Below are 17,279 nucleotides of genomic sequence, written 5' to 3' on the forward strand. Positions count from 1 at the left end.
GGTTGCAAGACGAGAAGAAAATGATGATGGTGATGATGGGGATGAACAAACGGTCTAAACAAGCCGCTTCAGTCCTGCTGCTCTGATTCACGGGGAGAGAAATCACTTCATCCTGATGACTCACTGATGAGTTCAACAGGCAAAAAACCCTCCGAAGATAAATAGATGGATACACTGTGTGCTCAAAAGTATATGGACATCCTTGTTCACAACCTCTAATGGATTGGCTGCTCTTTGACAAGGATCTTTTCTTAGATCCTTAACAGTGCTGTAGGGGTCCTAAGGGTGGATTTTGGTGACTGTGGACTTTTCCTGTTTGCTGAGACCACAAAACATTTTTTCTAAACTTTGACTGAGTCCTGTGTTTCCTAAAAGCAACCATAGATTATATGAGTTATGATGGAGCCACTAGTAGTAGATAGATTTTGGACTGCAAAAATGTTTATGAAAGATTCACAGATGTTGGTCAACTCAACACATTTACCTCACTGTATTTATATAAAATTGAATCTTGTTACACTTTCTTTTATAACATTTTTGCTTGTTACGAAGGAGTTCTGCGGGTTTGAGGATTTCAGCATGTCTCAGTCTTCTGCTTCTCTTGAATATCTCAATATACAGTAAATCAAAACTGGAAACGTAATAGGGAACCATCTGATGTGCAAATTTCCCCAAATTTCTCAACATGAAACTGAAAAAATGTCCCTAAAGGCCACAACAGAGACAACACTCCCTTTACATTTCAATGGATTTGGTACTTTCATTATGTGAACAGAACACCCAAGGACACTATTGTAAAATGAGTGTGATGTGCTTTATCTCTGTCATAAGGCAATCTCCAAAGTCCCAGCTGCAAGTGTCTAAAAAAAGAGAGAGAGAGAGAGAGAAGCAGCGGTTGAATGTTTCATCACTGGTATATTGACACAAACATCTGAACACAGCAGAACAAAGTGAAGCGTAATTAACACAAACCAATTTATAATAAATAGACACGAAGAGGTTGAACAAATCAGATTGTACATACACACATTTCAGTATATTAATAACAACAACTTTTATACATTTGTACAAAAATAGAATCATTAGAGACATCAAAAGCCTCTCTCAAGTTCAAAAAAATAAATATCTGCTTGACACTTGCCAACAGTATATTTGAGAGTCTCTGATTTGTCAAACACAAAACACGAACTCTAAAAGAAACATCTGTGAGCAGTAAATACTTCTGTCTGTCTTTGCAGTTACATGTTTTTCTGTCTGACAGCTGCAATCCGCAAACGTGATACAGATGCTGATTGGACAGTAAAGCCAGTGCAAAACAGAGTCTGAAATAGAAAGGGTCAATTAGCCTCATGGCTGCAAATGTGATAAAAATATCAACCAGCACACTGCATAAACAACAACAGGATTGTTAGGTGAGTAAACAACTGTACGACTAGATTAAAAGCCCAGTCTGTTAACTTTTCACAATATAAATCTGAGGTGCACCCACATCCAAAACTTAGAAAATCCACAACAACGTGTACAGTTATCAATCAACAAGGTACCCTCACATGTAACACAAACTGTGGGCTGTATTCTTTGTATCTTGGAACCAGTTGTGATCTTTTAAATGTCTGTCATAAATCAGCTTTTAAAATCATACAAATTCAGTCAGGCAAAGTTTGGACCTTTGGGCCCACTAATGCCCACTAATCATCCTCAAGACCCCTCCAAACCCCCTAGGGTCCCCTGGAAAGCTATTAAAGACCTCAGGAAGTTTCACAAGGACTGAATTAACCTCTTTATGGACCTCACGGACCCCATCAGAGACCAGAATTTGAACATATACTCAGGGAAACTTGGCAAAATCATCAGTGATTCTCACGTACCTGTGCAATATTCTCAAGAATATTTATACAATTTTAAGGAAATCTGCCTGTCATTAAGACCTTTCCCTCAAAGTCTACAGTCTAGTACCTTGCAAAATCCCATTAGGGCTCTCAGGATACCTGTTCTAGGAACTTATGAAGGCCCTGGTAGAGGCAAATACCTTGGGGAACTACAACCTATATCTAAGTCCACCAGAATTCATTCTAGTACCTGTACAACCCTTATAATGATCTCACCCCTCCAGCACCTCAGAGTTCTCCCAAAGGCATTATCAGTTTTGTCAAGGCCCTCAGAAATCCCATTAATGACATTGACTGCAGGACCTCAGAGCTGTCTGACCAAGGACAATTATTATCCTCAGACTTCTACCACTGCAGACTTTTACAGTGTACTTAAGAAACCTACAAGGTCATTAAGGACATCTCAAAACTTTTCAAGTTCCAGTGTTTGTAGGATTTCTAGGTAAAGCTAAGCTCACCCAAGTATCTCTGGAAGCCCAGAAGGGAGACCAATATGGACCTCGGGATCTGCACCATCTGCAGAGGTTTTCCTATCCCTCCTTAAGGACCTCATTTCTGCAGAAACCTCAATCTTTAGATAAATATATATGTGAAGAGCATTATTTTTCATACCTGAATATATCTGAGTGAATTTTCCTCCCTGTGTGTTTTAATTACATTTAGAAATGTCCGTTTGACCTTGAATTGAATCTTAAATGTATTCACGAATGCTTTATTCCAGCATCCTCAGATGTATCGTTCTCTTTGTCAAAAAACCTTGGAGGCCCATTACAGCCAGGTGATAAAATTCTTTCTATGACAAAAATTTAAGAGTCAACAGAACATGTTTTCAGTCTAATTTTGTGGCATAAATCTAGGAATATTTTTTATTTCCATCTATTTTTCCAGCATCAATGGGCTTCTATAGAACCTGCTAACAAATGCACCAAATAAACTCACTTACATGAACCATTTTTTTTTTTTATAAGATAAAAAGTAAATCAGTAACAACATCAGAATAATGAATATTAGTCAACACTAATTTTCTTGTTTCACAATAGTATGAATATAAAACAGATATGAAACAATTCCTTTTCCATAATAACAGTTCATCATCTTCAGAAAAGTAAACAATGAGTCAAATACCTTAACTTTTAAAAAAAATAATTAAATTCTTCCAACACGGGATTGTTTTGCACGCGGTCACACAAAGTTAAATGTGAAAACAAAAAGATTTAAATGATTTGGATTCCCTTTGCAAAGTTATACACATTTAAACTTAAAACAAATGCAGATCTTACTGTGCACTTCCTTTGTTTGTAACTCAAGAAAAATCCCAGCAGATTACTCTGACAATCTTTCAAAAGTATTCATGAACACCAAAACTTGCATGTTTATGTTTGTCCCTCTGGAGCCATTCATTTGCCTCTGGAACCATTAGCCTCTTGAATTTTCAAAACTGCCACCATTTTCCAAAATTGCTATTAATTCCAGCGTAGAAAAAAGCAATCTTTATGTGTTGAGAGTATAAAAGGTGGACATAGCGTTCAGGTCTGAAGAATGAATCCAATGTGGAAAGACGTTGGAAATTCATCCTTTTTAACATCTACCAGGAAGCATCTGCTCTGGATGCAAAAACATATCCAGTCTGGCAGAAGTCTGAGGAAAAAGGATGTTTGAACTTGATCTCTCTAGACCCTAACCCTAACCCTAACCCTTGCTGAATATATGAGCTCAGTCGCGGGTTTATCATCACTTTGAATAAATCCAAACATAAGGTAATTGTCTAAACTGTCTAAACTGGTCTTAAAGGAGGATTATTGACTAACAATCTGTAAGTCTTTAGCCAGGGTGTGCATGTTCACATACCGGTTTATGTGTGGTTTCATAGTCAGACCCACCCCATCGTCCGTCACATCTAGTTTCAAAACATTGAAGGCGGCAGTGAAATCTAGATGTGAAATCTTCCTCTAGAGGACTGAAAACAGGACCTCACAAACCAGTAGATGGTAAAAGATGAATACAAACACCTTTTATCTTTTGAATTCCACATACTTGCCTTTGGGGAAGTCAAATTTACGCCTTTAAAGCTTCTTAAGAGCTACTTTGTTTCACATTTACAAAATTTTTTACAGTTTCAAACATAAAACACAGGTTAAACTGCAATTGAACTTTCATTAGGACAATGTAGCTAACACTGAAGAGACTGCTGAATATGATCCAAAGAAAGAGAGTTATATGTGTCAGACCTACAGGCGTCACATAAGCTGCACGTGCTGTGCAGGTTGAGAGATTATCCTTCTATAACCTTGATATGCATACTGCAAATGGTAGGCAGGTAGGGGTCAATCCAAGAAATCTAGTTGAAACAAAAGTACCTCAACAATTTATCCCCTGGTTCACAAAGATTTTTGGAAAACAAAGTTGAGCTATGATACAAACAAAACTGAGGTGTAATTTAAGAGTGTAATTTTAAAGTGGACTTATATTTGGTCAAATGTGTATCTTTTTGTTTTTTTGCCACATTTGGTGGCCATCATGAATTTTCAAAAGGCTAATGATTACCTGTGAACATTTTGGTACTGATGAAGTACTTCTCTGGGAAAAACATAACTTTAATGTAATTTCTTTCTCAAAACACTTTGAAAAACCTCCATCAACAAATGTGACTTTGTAGGCCAGACTGGAGCTTAAAGAGTGATTAACATAATCAGACTACATACCTTCACTTTAAAAACAGAGCTGTTGAAGTTGAAAGATATTGTTTGTAAAGAAGCCGGTCTTTAGTTGCATTAACACACTGTTAAACTGATAATCAGATTACAAAGCAAAAAAAACTAAATATTGCAGCACAGATCATGTTAAATGAAAATGATTAAAGAAAGTTTCTTCTGACCTTGAAAACAGATGTTTGTAAATTATGACAAGAAACCACAGTTACATTTCCTACTCTGTAAATAAAAGTAATCTGATTACATGAAAGAGTTTTTCATTTCATTTCGGTATTTTGATGCTATGATAAATCTTCTCAGCTCGCACTGTAAAAACAATATTTTTTAGATAATTTACTTCATCTGTAACATCTTAAATATGTTTTTAGTGTGAATAAAAAAAACAGAGGTGGAAGGTGTGATGTGTGAAAAATGTTGTGAGCGGTTCATAATAAATGTGGAAATCTGACAGTTTGTTCCACTTGTTAAACAAATGCATTGTGTGGAATCTGAACACTTTAAGTCTCAAATGTTGCCAGGTGTTCTTTAAGAAGTTGTCGTCCGTAATCCAAACCTTGCTTGCATTCTTCCATTTGCTTCCTTTCCAGTCTCCTCTGTAAAGCTCCGCCCCCTTTGGCTAGGTGACAGAGAGTTTCCGGGACTCTGAATGCCGTTAACATCCACCTATCCTTCTGGAGGCGTTGATGACACGAGCCGCTTACTCTCTGCTCGCTCCAACTGAAAGCACAAGCAAAATCGTAAAAGTAAATGGCCTCTTGGCATATTCTCGCGATGTCCCGCCTCCTCAGCAGCTGGAGTCCTCGCTGCCGGTGCCTCCTCCTCCGGCCTTGCTGGCAGCTGACGAGCTTACCGAAATCTGGCAGCCATTTGTGACGTGACTCATGACCTTCTGTTTCAGCTGAGCGACCTGTTCCCGTAGCATAGCGGCGGTGGAGGCCAGGTCCGAGTTCTGGCTCTTCAGGACTTTCACCTTCTCCTCCAGCCGTGAGATGCGCTCCAGCTTCCGCTTGCGACATTTAGATGCGGCAATCCGGTTGCGAAGTTTCTTGCGCTCTGCTTTGATTCGCTCCTGTGTCTCCAGGTCGATTGGCGAGAGCGACGGTGGCGAGGTGGGGTCCCCTGCAGGATGAGGGACCTCAGGGACAGTCTGCGGGGCATCCAGGCCTCGAGGGTGTGGCTGAGGTGCTCCACCTCCACCGTGGCCTGAGCCTCCACCATATGCCATCTGCCCTCCAGAGTATGGCATCTGGCCCGGGTTGTAGCTGCTCAGGTTGGTGTAGATGGGCATATCTCCGCCTGACATCAGATTCCTCTGGTAGGACGCCTGCAGGGAGACACTAGAGGATGAAGGCGGAGACATGGGCCCACCTCCAACCAGCTGGTTCTGCTTGTGAAGGTCTGCCAGCGCCTTGACAAAGCCATCAGCAAATCCTTCTTGCTCGTTGGTGGCCTGGTTGCGGTACATGAAGGGATTGGTGGAGTTTGGCACCGGGCTGGTGGTGACCAGCCCCTGGTTGGACTGAATGATCAGGTGCTCCAGATCTGGGGACGCCAGCTTTAGCAGGTTCATGTCTGCTGAGGATGCTGCAGAGGACGCTGCTGATGTCATCAAGGAGCTGTTGCTAGCCAGCCCCAGGATGTTGGGGTTCCCACCCCTCCCTCCTGCTCCACCACCACTGGGGAAGTGGTGACTTCCTGCCATTGACATGGCTTTCTTACTCATCAGCATCTTGTTTCCCGAGTAGCGCTCGTATTCGGCGATCTGGCTGAAGCCGGGCACAGCGGGGGAGTCATCGTGGTAGAAAGGAGTCTCCATCTTGGCCGTCATTGACAGAGAGGCGTCTCAGAAGAAATCTTCATAATCAGATTAACCTGAATATGAGAGCTGATTGAAACGTTCCACTGACGTCTGCGTCTGGAGGATGAAGGCAAGACGAAGAGAAGAAAAAGAGTTCCTGCAGGAGGAAGAAACATGTCTGTGAGAGGAAGAGGAGGACCAAAACAACAGGACAATCACTACCCCTCACCTCTCATTCTCCTGCTCTGTTTGTGGGTTAATTTCACCCTGAGCTAAGGCTGAAGGAACACAGCCACCTCTAATTTGACAATCATGCTCACCATCTTTTCTATTTCAGAAATGTATTTTCATGACATCAAATATGTGTCTGCATTCACGTCTTCATACTGTTTGTATCCTTGTTTGTTCCTGATTTTACAGACAACATGCCTCACTGCATTATGACTCAGTGATGTTCATCAGAAACAAAAATGTTTTAATAGCACTTGCATATCCAGCTCCAAACTTAACTACACCTTGTTCTGAAAATATGCTCAGTTGTATGGCCTCTAAACTTGACAGATTATTACTTGTAAATATTTCGTTTACAAAAAAATTGGATTAAAACTTATTTTCAGTTGTCTGTGCTATCAAAAACCCAAGAGGTTTAATTGACAAGCAAATTAAAGGCACACGGGTTTTCTAATTGTATGATTAATGAGAAATATGTTCTTCTTATTTTAGTCCTGCTGATTATTTCCAACTACACCCTCCTGCACTATAGCCAGTCGTCCTTGTTCTACTCTGCAGTCTCTGTGAGCTCAGCACATGAACCAGCTCTCCACCTGTTGCAGGTTCTGGTTAGGGTGATGCTTGAAGTCCCAGCAGAGCAGAACAAAGAAGCCATTGCCAGCTGCAGTCCAGGAGGGTGGAGTTGGAATCCATCTAAACATGGGATGAGAAACTGAAAGAAATGAAAAACTGTCATATCAGCAACCCAACCAGTGTTTCCTACTAATGTGAGTTTTTCATAGTAACATCTCTAACTGATCAGCTAACCCTATAGCAATAATATGAGCTGCTAAAATTCTCTAAAAACCAAGAAAAAGTTCTCCTTTACAAGAGGCTACACTGGTGGATTCTTTATGAAAAGAAAGGAGCCCCACAATTCACAACACACAGTGTTCTACACTTTATACTTACAAGCTGCTGATATGTTTCTGACCTCCAACGACAGGCTGTTACACTTAGACCTAAATTCAATATGCTGCTGTAATAAAATCTGCTTCCTTGCAAGTTGTCGCTTTCTGAGAACAGCAAATATTTGTGAGTCTTAATAAAGGCAGTTGGTGCAGTGGGTCATCTCTCCTGGGAGACGGGGGAATATGAGTGGACAGGATGAGCAACTAATGTAACTATGACAAACATTTCCACTTTTAAAAGGCAACAAACGTCTACACTTGGAGGATGATCCTAAAGCAAATCCACCATGATCCTTGCATGGGTCTTCAGTAAGGCTGTTACAGTGTAAAAACTAGAGCTGGCTAAGTAAACGATACAGGATCCTGTCAAAAAACAGTTATTACAGAGTGTCTTACACATCCCTGATTATGTCGAGATTTCCCTCCAAAGGTGAGATTTACAGCTTGTTTAAACTTGTTCACTGGGCTGCTCCCACTAGTGAAACCTTGATATGACGAGCACTGATGGTCTGATAGAAAGGAGCAGATGTACTCCTGAGAAGAAAGCTCAACTTTAACATGACCGTTGCTCACTGCAGGAATCCATCATGCTGTAAACATTACAGAGGAGTCTGTTTCAGGTATTTATTGAAGTCTCATTAAATGGATAAGCTGTCGCCTCGTTCTCTTTCAGCAGATTTGCAGACGTGGGTGAAAAAAATGACCGTACATGCGTTCAAGTTTGGAAATCCTGGGATTTCTTGGGCAATTTTTTCCAAACTAATGTCTGATTGTGTGAAGTGATTTTAGTGAAACTTCACTTTTGAATTGATTGAATACTTTTGTAGTATGCAGTATTTTTTGTAGATGCTTTGTGTGAGCTATTCTACTTGCTGTTATAGGTTTTGTTTGACATTTTGGCTGCTGCTACAGTATTTTATCAACTTTTGGGAAAAATAAAGCATGTCTCATATCCTATGAGTTACTGACTCAGAGAGTCAATTCAGGTCAGTTCAAACTTTACCAGCATTCATTTTCGTGTATTTTTAAAGTTTCTATCTCTGCAGCAAGAGGAGCTGAAGCGACTACACGACAGTGAGCTAATTTACTCAGAATCTGATCGGTCTGAATGCCTGCAACAAGATCAGCTGCACTCACTCCTTGAATCGTCTTTGGATGATACACCCAGTCATACCAAAGCTTGGAAAATAGCCATTTGTGTTCTAGGATATAAATGTCATAGATTTGAAGAAAACATTGCACAACCATTTTTTCCCAAACCACAACATTTTCTAAACCTAACTCATTAGCTTTGATAACAAGTGACTTCTTATCAGTAATTAATGATACATTAACGATCACCTAAATTGAGTGTAAAAATCAGTCATGGCATGACCCGACTTGTGGTCTCTGGTGTGAGCAGTGAAATGATTCATTCGACTGAAATTAGGGCTGTTCCTGACATTTAATTTTGTAGCAGGAGGGAAACTAACACTAGCAAAACAATGAAAACTGGGCACATTCCAACAGAATGCGGTTAAACATCGGTCGTACAAATACTGCGTGGGAATTTACGAACCATTTGAAATCATTATTCACCTCCCCCAATAATTACTGTTTTAAATGTCACTGAAGAGTGGGAAACTTTGTCTAATGTGTTACGCTGCTCACACGCAATGCTAAATTAATTTGCCAAGCGTTGCTAATGTCAGTATGGCTAGCACATGTGGCTCTCCTTCCTTGCATGCTGCCACGTGCCTTGTGGTTAATGTGGTTTTCATTTTGCTTCAGTTCTTATGTCAGCTTACTCTGACACCACTGATGTCCTGCAAACCCGATCTGGTTGGTGCGGATGCCAAACTTCGCACATTTACATCCTCTTGTCAGAAAAAGGAGGGCCCTCCGTCTGTCAGCGAAGGTCGGCTTTTATCAAAATAATTCACTTAACCAGCTGGCATTTCTGGCACTGACCAGCAAGAGCAGCAAATTTAAAAGTCAAATTTGTCAAATATGTATGTGGACACGATGAAACTGGACAGATAAGATTTAATTTCATTAGATTAGAGTTTGAGGCTATTTCATGAACTGTGTTTAGGGTTGCCAGGTTGAGTTGACAGATGGGTTAGATATATAGATTTCTTGGAGATGGTTTTGAAATAGGAGAGAAAGCTGGGGAATATGAGAGTGCTGGTGGGCATGGATAAACCCTCCAGAGATAATATCAAAGCACGTGTAAGCAGAGGACCATGGATTTATTTATTTATTTTGTTGACAGCAGTTTGAGAGCGTTTTTAGAATATTTTATATTAAATATTAGAGATAAGTGTTGCACCTGTCTGAATGGATTGAAGTCTTTGTATTTTAATGTTTCATTTCTTCTCTCTGTTTATCTGGCTTTACTGTGTGGGTAAAACAATAGTGTGTATTCTATATATAACAAGTGTTGTTGGAGCTTTACCCCTTTCAGTTCTTAACCTCTTCTCCGAGTCCAGAAAGACAGAAACCTCTAGTCTGTTTCCACAAAAGGGCAACACATGGGTCTGAAAATATTTTTTGCTGAAAAGGAAACACAGTGGTCGAGTTTGAGTTACACGGAGAGACAAATAACTCCGTGTAACTCAAACTCGACCAAATAACCAACTCCTGAATCCTTTTCATGAATAAAAAAAAAGAAATTACAAAAACATCCCCTCTATCCTTTAACCTCAACAGTTCAGATGCAGTGTGTGTCATGTGGTGACGAAACTGACCACGAGGCGAGACGCTTGAGGAACTGATTCAGCTCAGGTCCACCGTCACCTCGACTCTTTGCTTCCTTATAATTTAATCAGAGCAGCATATTGAGAAATAAGAGAAAAAACCCTCAGAGTAAGAAACAGCAGTCAAGGTCATGCGTGAGGAAGATTTCCCCACAGGAGAGGAGTGAAAACGTCAGATAGAAGTTAGTGTGATAATCACGGGCTGCACACAGGTGATTATCTGAGCTCAGGTGATTAACAGCAGCCCAGCACGATGAGTCTGAAGCTTACAAAGACAAACAGGCTAATGTGACATTGATGCAACTCTTAAAGTTAAAACAAGGGACAACAGGCGTCACTTGATGCTTAAGCTAATGCAAAAACAGCTTAAACATCATGGCTCTGAACATACTGGAACTTCTAAGACTTTGAATTTTTATATTCTATTCTATCAGCTTTTAAAGTATGTCTGGTCTGAGATGTTGAACCAGTAAGAGCGATCTGGTAGGCTCACATGGATGCATATTGTAATGATTATTTAGTGTCTGTAGCATCATTGTCTCCAGACTTTTCAGTCTGGAGGCAACACCTAAAACAAAGTTTTAAAATAAGTGGTAACTGTTTTATTTAACCCAGCCTATAATCTATTTCTCAATCTTGCTGAATAATGATCATATAAAACAAATTTTACGTTCATTATTAATACTGGTAGAAAATATGTGAGGATTATGTGTATGATTTGAACTTGGGTTTGCTCATTTCAGTTTAGTTTTTACTGTAAAAGTTTACTTTTTAAAATTTATTTATTTATTTTAATTTATTTAATCAGTCTCAGTTTTAGTCTTTTTCATTCTTAATTTGTCTTAAATTATTTATTTTATGCAGGGTTTCTCTCAAGGTTTTAGCAAAGTCAGAATAGACATTACAGCCCGATCTCACGGCAACAAAACATGAAATGGTGACAAAAAAGCAACCTGTTTATTTGTGTTCATGGACACAAACGGTCACGTGTTTTCATGTCAGTCAGTCCACGTGATGAGAACTGGTGTTCAGGGAAAAACAAAGCAAACAGAAAGACGAGAAAATTCATGACCAGAAACAAATCAGTAGATTCGAGACTTTGATTATTTCACAAGCTGTTGAGTAATTACAGTAAAACAGCTTTGTGATGGCAGTTGAGAGTCAAATCTTTAAAAAAAAAATGCTTCAAAGCATCATCGGGCAGCTTGTGAATCCACATTTTACCAAATTCACAAAAGCGAGAACTACAGATATGTTTTATTTAATTCAGTTATCCAAAATCATCTCAGCAAAAATATTTTTCCAAATCTCCTTTTTATCTTTATTTCCATCAACAAGAGTGAAATTAGTTAGTTTTTAGATCAGTTTTAGCTTCCTTTACCTTCAACCTGCACAGGTGGAGTTTTTGTCCTTTATTAAAAAGGAACTTCCAAATGACCACAACAGTAGCTTGAAGGTGCTTTATATCATAAGGTAAAGACTACATTAACTCACAGAATTAAAATGAAAATTAGAATAAAAATTAAAAAAAATATTAAAAAGTAAAAAGCAAGCAGTTGGCGACAGTGGGAAAGATAAACTAATTTTTAACAGGAAGAAACCTCTGGGAGACCCAGGCTCAGGGAGGAACAGCCATCTGCTGTGATTGGTTGTGGATGAGGGGAAGACATATGAGACCAGACAGATGAAAAACCATATTCAGGAACACAAAAAACCACAGAGGAGCCAGAAAACTACAGATTATAAGATGTGACAGTTTTCACAAACTCATTTTGGTTTTCATTGCACAGCACGTAGTTTGAAACGATGACAGCCTAGTCCTGTCACATGTCATGTAACATTTGAGTGCTACGCCCACAAATACTTTTCCCTTTTTTAAACATTTTCAATCCACACAAAAACACTAAAACATTGTCAAGAGCTCGCCAAAGCAACACATGCCATTGTAACCCTACCCAGATAGAAATGTTAGCTAGTCATAAGCCTTTTGTTTTTCAAAAGCTCTATTTTCAGTTCCTTTAAATCCTGTTTACATTTGGACAAAAGGAAAAATACACAAGAAAGGTTATACAAAATGCCCATATATGTGTGGACAGGGCTTGAGAGGTCATGCTAGATTAGTCTGAAACTGTCTAAACATGAAGAGGTGGCACGAGCGTGCGACGGCCATCTTCTACATTTATGCCCCAAACTGTTAAGATTGCACTGCCCTTCACATCTAGCTCTGGGCTTCAAAGAGAGTCTGGCATTCACAGCATAAATGGGTGGGGATGGATCTGACTGATAACATTATAAATCCCACCCTGAGAAAATATGTTCACAGCTCGTATGCCATGTGAACATATTTTGTTTCACTTTTGAGCAAGTGGGCATCGTTTTTTCGAGTTTTGCATCTCCAGCTCCAGTATGAACCCACCACTTATTCCACTGTACGAGCTGGGAAAGCACTGGAATACATCAGCATTTCCATGCTTCCTCCCACCTACAGACATTTAACTCCTTCTTCCAGCCCTCGCCTCAATGCTCCTAAACAAAGCAAGGCGCCTTCCCCACTGTCATCGTTAGTTAGTGAGCAGCGTTTAGAAATCTGGACATCCCACTTTCTTTTACAGACAAAGCAGATGTTTCTAGAGCAACGTCACCTACTTCCAAGGTGCATAAAGAAGAGCATTATTCTAAAAAGGTATAGAAAACAGCCAACCTTACACATTCATGTGCGTATCCACCAGTAATCCTCGATGTGATTAGTTGTTTTCTGTACATGTCCTATTTAAAATGTTGGCTGTAATCTGTTTTATAGCTGACTGATGAGGTCAGAAATGTGTTGGTCAAACGGTAAAGTTCTTACTACTGCAAGTTAACTTCCTCCACAGAACTCCAGCTAACATTCGAATGTTTCTCAAAACTGGCAGGGAAGCTTTCAACAACACAACACAAACACAACTCTGACTGTCTTTAGTCCAAAAACAACACAACACTTGAGCTGGAAGTGAACGTCAGCTCGAAAACATTAGTTACGCCACTTTAGCTGCAGAAACCAGCAGAAACAGTAGACCTGCTTAATGTCACAATTTAATGAACCACACTGAGAATAAGTAAGTCCAGCTTTAACAATGTGTGTTATTACATGTGATTAACCAACACAGTGGCACAAAGAGGTACAAAACCCAATATGTTTTCACTTTACAGACATTTCCATGCATGTGTAGTCATGCTGTTAAGACAAGATACAGGTCATTATTCCCAAAGGTCAGAAGACCCCTGTGTTACAGCAGCCGAAACATTAAACACAGCCTACAGCAAGTAGAGTAGTTAAAAAACAAAACAAAACAAAAAAAACACTATGACAAAACAAAATAGCTCCATGAGGTAAAAAAACAACAACAGAGGAGCTGTAAAACAGCAAAAAAAAAAGAAAAAAAAAGGAGCTCAAAAGATAAAAAATAAAAAACTTTGCAAATTAAAAAAAAAAAAAGTATAAGAGTGTAATAAAATAAAATGGGTCTATACCGTAAATTTGCTCAAAAAAGGGTGTCTGGACCCCGGACCTCTCTTTGCATCTCAGATCAAAAGCACAGTCACAGCTGGAAACTCCCAATCACACCCAACACAGCAGTTTATTATTATTATTATTATTATTATTATTATTATTATTATTATTATTATTATTATTATTATTAATGTTATTTGTGGCCAATGAAAATCACTGCCCTCTGCTGGACACACGACTTCCTAAACGACCTCCAGTGCAGTGTTCTTCCTTATTTATCATCCAACATGTTCACATTTTCCACAAACACTCCCAAATCCGATGGTAACGTAACTACTCAAACTTCATAACTACTTAACTATTTTAATTTTCTACCGCTTGTCACAGCTGCCTCCCCGCTTCTAATCCCAGCACTGTGCGGTGTGTTAGTCAAAAAGCTGATTTTTTTTTAACATAGAATAAAGAAATATGAAGTGCGCAACAGTTCATTAAACCAGCTGCAGCATTCAAACCCTGCTTACATGTTACAGTAGATGTGGCAGTGATGAATATAAATCCCAGTAAGCAGTGAAACAGTCGTCATATCACACCGAAGCTCGTTAATAGAAAGGTCAAACACCTTCATCCTCCTTAATGCTGTGTAAGCTATAATTTATAATAACAGGTAGTTTTCAGTACCGACACTCTGATCAGTCCTCTCCTCTCAGGACTTCATCAGGTGAAGTTCCGTCAACTTCAGACCGGGTGAAACCAGCGCGAGGCATCATTAACACTACCATCATCATCCTCCCCCTCCTCATCACCGTCCTAACCGACCGCGGCTCGGTGTCTCATCTAAAAAAGTCCAGCATGACGAGGCTGGGAGGCGATGAGAGCGGGAATAATGTCTGATAAAGGCTGATACTCACAGAGAGACAGGGAGAGCTGCTGAACCATCCGAGAGCAGAGAGACTGACTCAGAGAGAGAGCGAGGAAGAGCGGCTGAAGTCTCTCTCCATCACAAAGTGACTCACTCTGACGCTTTCTGCTCCTTATCTCTCCAACGCGCCTCTAATGAGCGCCTTTATTTATACACTGACATACTTCACACGGGGAACATATATATGTGATATATATGAGCCGCATAAAGGTTGAAAGCCGTGCCTCACAGGTTGGTAAATTAATGGACCCCCGGAAAAAGAACCCCCCAAACCGGCTCTTCCTCTAACGTCCGCTTGAGGATGACTCCCCCTGAATCAGTCCCTTACACTCCCTTACAACCTGATTCTGAGATGGGTTTGGACTCCACTCTGACCTCACGCATGACCTTTCCTGGACGGTAATTTTGCTTTTTTTATCCCCGACATTATCTCACACTTGTCACTTTTAATCTGTCATCTCACATATATAGGTGTACATGTTCACTTATGCAAAATTTGATATTTTCTACTTTTGAAATACAAAAGAGGCTCAGCTGTGGAGGCTGGAGGGGTTGGTAGTGGAGTAAATTATTTGACCTTTTTGGTACATAAGAGACCCAAATTGTACAAGTCACAGATGTTTATGCTTTATTTGATTCATGAATTCAGTTTGATGATTAATGATCCACAGTGTGGTGGCTTACAGGTACGCCTGATCCCAGGAGGAAATCAAACAAACTGAACATTGGAACAGCTGAAAGTCGCTTTTATTAATAAAAATTACGTCGCTTGGTTAACTTTAGGCATTGAGGACTTGGTTATTCTGATTCAGTAAATTGATGCCTTCTTGCTTTTCCTACACACAATTTGCACGTATGACATAAAACTACACAAATAATACACAACAAATTTGTGCTCACTGTCCTGAAGAATCTGTATAATTAGTTTCTGTGAAAAACAAAACTTTACTTTTTTGTGGACTGTACGACTGGACTGTAATTACACATCCTTCTAACAACTGTGCAAAGAGTCTTTTTTTATCTGTTACTCATAACTCAGGCTTAGATATATCACAGCCACTGATCGACCGGACCAGTCCCACAACTAAAAAGCAAATATTCACAAAAAAAGTCATGAAAAGTAAACTATTGGTTTGTGTTTATGGATTTAAATTGTCAGGTTTCAGTGTAAGTCAACGGGACTGACTCATCCAGAAAGTTGTATATTTTAAAGCGTGTCACAAAGTGTCAGAGTGTCGTTGATGGTTAATTTATTTTTCTTACAGTTAAGTGGAAAAGTTAAAAACCTTAAGCTTTATTTTAACAGTTACTGAAAGATGTTTCAATGATCAGTAGTTCATGCAACAGTAAAAAGTGTGACAGCCAACCCCGGTCCATCCTATATTTATATATATCCCTGCAGTAGGCATTGTGTCCAGACGAATAGGGAATGTGTCGTAACGGCAGCCGTGAAAACAGATTCTTAAGGGAACTGGGAACAGTTACATTTTACAGTTACATAAGAAAGTTGTTTTTCGTGTCTACAAAGTAACTGATTTTAAATTAATAACTTAGTAAAGAAGAATTCAAATGATTTGTGAAAATCTGTCAAATTTTAGAACCAAAACTGGGTCTGTGGTGTGAGCAGCAAAATGATTCCAACCTCCAAATAAGTGTTTTTCACCAGTTAAAAGAGGAAAATATTTATTTTGTGTATGTGGCTATAAACAAGCGCATACATGATTGTGGTCAGGTTGAAAAAAATATGCCAAATACAGAGCAATACAAAAGTGGCCCAGGCCTATAAAGACATACAAGAATATTCTCATTTTGAGTTTTAAGAAAATCAAGTGCCATTTTACAGTATGTCTCCATGTTTGACAATTTGTTGTTCCACTTTCAGTGAATCTAATAAGTAAAAAAAACTTATTGTGTTTGGTTTTTCTGTAATTTTCTGACTCTTCGTTGGGCCTGTTCTAGCCTCAGTTTTAGCCAGTTTATGTTACCTCTTCACAGGTGATTCAGTTTCCGTTCTGCAGACTTTGGAGGACGTACATAATTATAACTTTTTGTGTATATCAGTTAAGCTATGTGTTTATCTGTGTTTACTTAACTTTTCTTCTTATGCCTCTATAACATCTTTCACCTTTCTGTCATTCAACTAAAAGTTAATTTAACTGAAGAAAGTAAGCAAGTCTGCAAACACCATTTTAAAGAGTGAGAGTGCTTTGAGGTGTTCATATCCTCTTTAATTTATTTTTAATACTTTTATGCTGCTGTATCTTCTTCCATGAAGGTTTAAATATAATTTTAAAGAACTCTCCACACTGCCTGAAACATCAGTCTGATGTAAAAGCACCAAATTACCTTGAAGTCGAGCGAGGTTACAGTACAGTGGATCAGACCTCTCTGACATCAGTGGGTACAGATGCATTAATCAACAGACAGATTTAATTAAAAATACTATTAAATAATAGATGATAGATGAGTAATGATATGAGATCTGATCATGTTGTGATTTGAAACTGTTTCTGTTGATAAGTAAACATGATTGAGCCTCGCTGTATTCAGCCA

The 17,279-nt window shown here is 39.2% G+C and overlaps 1 protein-coding gene across 6 annotated transcripts; it reads right to left on the reverse strand.

Annotated features, from left to right (window-relative positions):
- Positions 1-895: 895 nt before the first annotated feature.
- june (JunE proto-oncogene, AP-1 transcription factor subunit) lies at positions 896-14,971 on the reverse strand. 6 transcript variants are annotated; one of them, XM_042218720.1, is made up of 3 exons: positions 14,716-14,971; positions 7,223-7,322; positions 896-6,555 (listed from the first exon to the last, which is right to left on the reverse strand). In XM_042218720.1, exon 3 carries the CDS (start codon positions 6,426-6,428, stop codon positions 5,385-5,387), a length of 1,044 nt encoding a protein of 347 aa, XP_042074654.1. In that variant the 5' UTR covers positions 6,429-6,555; positions 7,223-7,322; positions 14,716-14,971; the 3' UTR covers positions 896-5,384. The 6 variants fall into 6 exon arrangements, with proteins under 6 accessions (XP_042074654.1, XP_042074653.1, XP_005917066.1 ...); XM_042218719.1 differs by having other exon boundaries at positions 7,223-7,341; XM_005917004.3 differs by lacking the exon at positions 7,223-7,322.
- Positions 14,972-17,279: the final 2,308 nt, after the last annotated feature.

The sequence above is a fragment of the Haplochromis burtoni genome, unplaced genomic scaffold (assembly GCF_018398535.1).
Source record: "Haplochromis burtoni strain Fernald_Lab_line unplaced genomic scaffold, NCSU_Asbu1 Contig_22, whole genome shotgun sequence".
In the NCBI taxonomy this organism is placed as follows: Eukaryota; Metazoa; Chordata; class Actinopteri; order Cichliformes; family Cichlidae; genus Haplochromis; species Haplochromis burtoni.